The following is a 5,070-nucleotide window of genomic DNA, read 5'->3' as shown; positions in this document are numbered from 1 at the left end:
TTGGAGTGAAACTAGTTGGTCTCGAAGCTTGAGGAATTCATTGAGGCAAACAAAACCTCAAAACAAAGTTAAATCTTGGAAAGATCTTAGATGGAGTGATAGACTCCTCCTCCACAAGGCCTCTACAAACTAAACAATTTGATCTTGATACAACAATTGTCCCTCATTGTAAAAACTGATTGTAAAAGCTCCATGCTTTCGATGACTGCCTAGCATCCTGCCTTTTAATCTGTAAGTTCTAGGATCGATCGATATTTTTGCCTATATTTGCTGGTCCTTATGGTATGAAAGAAACAATCAATGATAGGGAAATATAGTGCTACTTGTCCGAAAAAGATGTTGCTCTCATGAATGGTCTCGAAGCTCTTGAGGAGTTCATTGAGGCAGACAAAACCTCAAAACAAAGTTAAATCTTGGAAAGATCTTAGATGGAGAGATAGACTCCTCCACAAGGCCTCTACAAACTAAACAATTTGATCTAGATGCAACAATTGTCCCTCATTTTAAAAACTGATTGTTTAGAAGCTACCAGTCCATTTACTAAAATTTTAAGAACCATGTTGGTCTAAGACTCGTCGAGGACATCAAGGTGTTGCTATGTGCAACTAGGATTGTAGATTTTCAATTCCAACTCCAGCAAGGAAACAACGTGGTTCATGGTCTTGCAAAGTTTGCTCTATGTGAATATTCGTTTTTCTCTTAAAATATTACGGTAATAACTAATTAAATTAATTTGAAACAACTCAAATGTTTAAATGTTTGTAACATTTTTATTCATGAATGAATTATTATCTCATTTCAATTAAAAAACAAAAAGGTAAAGCATTTCTAGATCCGATCATTCTCTAAACAATGAGAGGGAAAGGATTGTATTAAACAGAAAAAATGGTGTGGTGTGGGAGTGTGCAACTGTGCAACAAGAATAAAGACCAGTTCTTCTCCACTTATGTGGAAAGTTGAATGGAACTCCAGTCAACGCTGGTTAGCTTTCCAGAATTACACAGTAGTACTGTACCTCATGACAAAAATCGTAGTCTTCTTTTATTTTCGCTGACCATTCAACTTCCAGGTCTGTGTCCGTGAGAGGACTTTCAAACCCAACAAAGCAATGATGCCTTTACACACCCTTAAATAAAACCCCAACCGATGCTCATCTTCTGCATGACTCCAATATTTTTTCAAACTATCTCTCTCTCTTTGCTTGCTTTCTCTCCAAGTAGCGCGTTTAGATTGGTCATATAGTCAAAGCTCTGCGCGAACCAAGTTCCTTTCTCGTTCCTCAGTCTTTGTTCTTTTCCATTTGTCTGATTATTTCATTCATCTCTCCCCACCCACTTCCGAGGATTAGGTTGTAATCTTTCCCGTTCTCTGTTTCCTTGGTTGTTGGTATTGTTTGAGGCAATCCCAAGTTTGATTTGGAGAAAAGTTGTTTAATTGGCTTGGATTTTGTTGGGTTTTTAATTCTTCCAGAAGCCAACTTGGAAGTTTTTCTTTTAAATTAGATTGAGTGATTCGCTAAGCACGTACCCAGATTGAGAAAAACAAAACCCAGTTTTGGTTCATTGTTCCTAGAGTTGACTTGCCGTTAGTTGATTCAATTTGAGCTGTTTTTCATCCAAGGTTCCTGGGTTTTGAACATCAGGTCATAGACTTGAGTTTTCATTAACTTGAGAAGGTTTCTGGGTTTTTGATATTTGATCTACTTGCAAAAGCCTGATTGAACTTGTGGTTTGAACTTTGAAGTTATGGATGGGTCTCAAGGTGGTTCGAATGCACCAGCTCCCTTTCTTTCGAAAACATATGACTTGGTGGATGATCCTTCAACCAACCATGTGGTGTCTTGGAGTGAAACTGGTTGTAGTTTTGTAGTCTGGGATCCCACAGAGTTTGCCAAGGATTTGCTTCCCATGTATTTCAAGCACAACAATTTTTCGAGTTTTGTCAGGCAGCTTAATACATATGTAGGTATTCTAGTATCTCTTTACTTTTGAAGCTGTTCATTTCTATGTTAATTTCGTTTGCAAATTATTCATTTTGATATTTGTTTGTGTTCAATTTTAGTATCATCGGTCCGGCTGAAATGAATGATAGCTTAATGGCATTATAGACTTATAAATGATTAGAATGTTTACAGTTTCTATTCTCTGTGTTAGTTCTCTTCTAAAGTTTGTGCCTTTTCATGCTTTACATTTCCAACTAGGCATCTTCATTTTTACAAATCAATTATCTGATCTGTTGGAGTATTTCTGACTGCACTACCTAAGCATTGAAAACATGTTGTTTTGATCACTACCTTGTCTTTAAGATCCAAAATTGCCTGTTTATTTTTTTCCTCCCAATTTCTATTATAGTGTTATTGCATACTCTTCTCGGAGAAGAATGTCTTCACGATTTGTAAGAGTAAACTGCTGTACTTTTTGCTCGAAAGGCCAGAGGGGTGTTATTTAGGAGTTGGACAATGGACACCACACTTTGTGTATAGTGGAGTAGGTTTTGCAGTCAGTTTTGTGCAACAGTTGAAGTATCACCTATTTGATCTCTTTTTCTAAAAGGTAATCAATTTTGTTTAGGACTCTAGGTAGCTCGTTTTTCTGATACACTTAATCTTGATAAAGAGGTGGTTCTGAGAACTTAGTGGAGTAAGAATTAAAAATGCCAAATTATTCGATAAGAGGACTGGAATATGGCTTGTACTTTGGAGCACCAGTAGCTACTAATCATTGATGCTCTTTCTTTTATACGCTAAGCCCATACAATATTGTTAAGTCTGGGGTCTCAAACTGCAAAATGAAGGAAGCTAATTTGTAGAAAGCAAGAAGTACTTCCTTCATCTGAATGGGAATCACAAGAGGTGGTTTTGCATTTGGTGTTGTTTGGATCAACTGTGATAGTTACTAGGGTGCTATTATTGAGGATGAACACAGAACATTAAATAACGTGGTTTGATATTCAATCAATGAGGTTATGTGAAAGCATAGAATAAGGATATCTATATAGCTTGAAGTGCTTGAGAAAGTGTAAGGGGTCACATTGATTAGCTACATTAGCAGTTGGCATACTCTGTTAGTCCTCAGTAGAAAGGTTCTAAGACATGTTACCATGTTTTTGTCGACTATTTCCCGAGTTAACTGCTATCAGAAATGGCCTTAAATTTTCATTCAAGTAGAGGGAAAAGGTTTTGCTACTGTATAGATGAGAGATCAAAAAGCTGCACCAGAAAGGATTTAAGTTATATTGCTGAGGAGATTTGGAAGCTTAAATAATTTATATTAGTTTTATTGTTGTCTGTGCTTGATAATTGTATTTGCTTATCTGACACCACCACCAATGTGTATCTTCCTTCCTTTTGAGTTCTTTAATGTTTGCATTTATGGTTCCTAATTATTAAAAGTTGGTGTTCTTCATGAGCAGGGGTTTAGGAAGGTTGATCCTGAGCAGTGGGAGTTTGCAAATGAGGAATTCGTAAGAGGAGGAAGGCATCTACTGAAGAATATTCACCGTCGCAAGCCAATTCATAGTCACTCCATGCAAAATCACGAGTATTCTTCAATTCCTTTAAGCGAGAAAGAAAGAGAAGAATATGAAAATAAAATCAATAGACTGAATCAGGAGAAGCGCTTGCTCGAGGTAGATCTACAAAGACATCAAAAGGAGAATCAGGAGTTTGAATTGCAAATGCAATTGTTAAATGAACAATTGCAAAAGATGGAACTTCAGCAGAGGCAATATACGACCTTCCTAGCTCAAGTATTGAAGAAACCAGGGTTTGCCTCTTTACTTATGCAACAATCGGAAAATCATAACAAAAAGAGAAGACTGTTGAAACCTAACCTCTTTCCTGATGACTTCAGTATGGAAGGTTTGAATTTGAATTCACAGAAAGAGAACCTGGATTCAGTTTCAACTTCCACATCAAAGTCAGACCGGCTTGAGAAAATGGAGTCTTCCTTAAACTTTTGGGAAGATTTTCTACGTGGTATTGAGGCTATACCTGAAGAAGTAAATGATATTGGCCCTTTGTCTGAGGCATCTCCCATCATTGTTTCAGAAATGCAAGACCTTGGCATGAATAGCAGGCCGTGCTCACCTATATCGAATTTATCTTCGCCGACTTCAATGAATGTTCATTCATCCCCAGAGGCTGGGTCTGCAAATTTTTTCGACATCCTTGCTATATCATCAATGTGTCAAACTGTTGATTTCAGGACTAAATCTTCAGGACTTGATATGAACTCTAAGCCTGATAGTGCACTTGCAGTTGAGGCTCCAAAAGAAAGGGTAGTAGAAATGACAACCGCTGAGCCTGCTGCAGCAAATGATGTCTTTTGGGAGCAATGTCTAACAGAGACCCCCGGTTTAGAAGATGCACAGGAAGTACAATCGGAAAGAAGGGATGGTGATGGCGGAGCGGGTGATACCAATGCAGCTGCTCAGAAAAAGCTTTGGTGGAACACAGATAGTGTAGATAACTTTACAAACCAAATAGGGCGCCTCACTCCAGCTACATAGTTCCAACTGGCCTTATAATGTAAAAACTCAATATATACATTTTAAACTTTAAATACAATTACTTAGTATGTACTTTCTAGAAGCCATTAGAATTTTTCAGCTCGTTCTTGTAGACTTGTAGTGCATATCAGGTGAATATTTGATTACTTCTGATGTAGTGTGGAATTAGAGATATTCATTAGCCTTTGTATGTAAATGACTAAATGTTATCAGAGGTTGCAGGGAGTTTGTATTTGCTTAATAGATAGCTTTCTTCTTTGTTAAATTGATGGTGCAGGCAGTAGACATTAGAAACAGATTTTGACATTATTCAATTTTGTTAGTGCTTGTTATACAATCCCATGTTTCTGTTAAATCTCTTAAGCAGCTTGCCAAAAAAGTCTTGTTTATGATAAACCTCTCTTAATTAAAGAGGAAGGGAGATGTGACTATGCAGTACTGCATCATAGATTATGGAAAGCAAGTATTTCTCTTTCACCAAACATTCAGAGAGATTGTCTGTTTCAGTCAAAGCTTGTGGCTAACCAAGTTTGATTTCCGTAGATAAGGTATTAAAAACCC

General features: G+C 37.2%; 1 protein-coding gene across 1 annotated transcript; it reads left to right on the top strand.

Annotated features, from left to right (window-relative positions):
• The first annotated feature begins 1,098 nt into the window (after window positions 1-1,098).
• LOC112186979 (heat stress transcription factor A-4c) lies at window positions 1,099-4,750 on the top strand. The gene is made up of 2 exons (XM_024325564.2): window positions 1,099-1,961; window positions 3,412-4,750. Exons 1-2 carry the CDS (start codon window positions 1,746-1,748, stop codon window positions 4,507-4,509), a joined length of 1,314 nt encoding a protein of 437 aa, XP_024181332.1. The 5' UTR covers window positions 1,099-1,745; the 3' UTR covers window positions 4,510-4,750.
• The last annotated feature ends 320 nt before the right edge of the window (window positions 4,751-5,070 follow it).

Source organism: Rosa chinensis, chromosome 2, assembly GCF_002994745.2.
Source record: "Rosa chinensis cultivar Old Blush chromosome 2, RchiOBHm-V2, whole genome shotgun sequence".
Lineage (NCBI taxonomy): Eukaryota > Viridiplantae > Streptophyta > Magnoliopsida > Rosales > Rosaceae > Rosa > Rosa chinensis.
Note: the sequence above shows the minus strand (reverse complement) of the source record. Positions and strands in the feature narration are given on the sequence as shown.

Bases quoted from the DNA above. Each gene is read 5' to 3' on its own strand.
- LOC112186979 (XM_024325564.2), top strand. From the start codon at position 1,746: ATGGATGGGTCTCAAGGTGGTTCGAATGCACCAGCTCCCTTTCTTTCG. The intron at 1,962-3,411 runs GTAGGTATTCTA...CTTCATGAGCAG, and splicing joins TCAGGCAGCTTAATACATAT to GGGTTTAGGAAGGTTGATCC.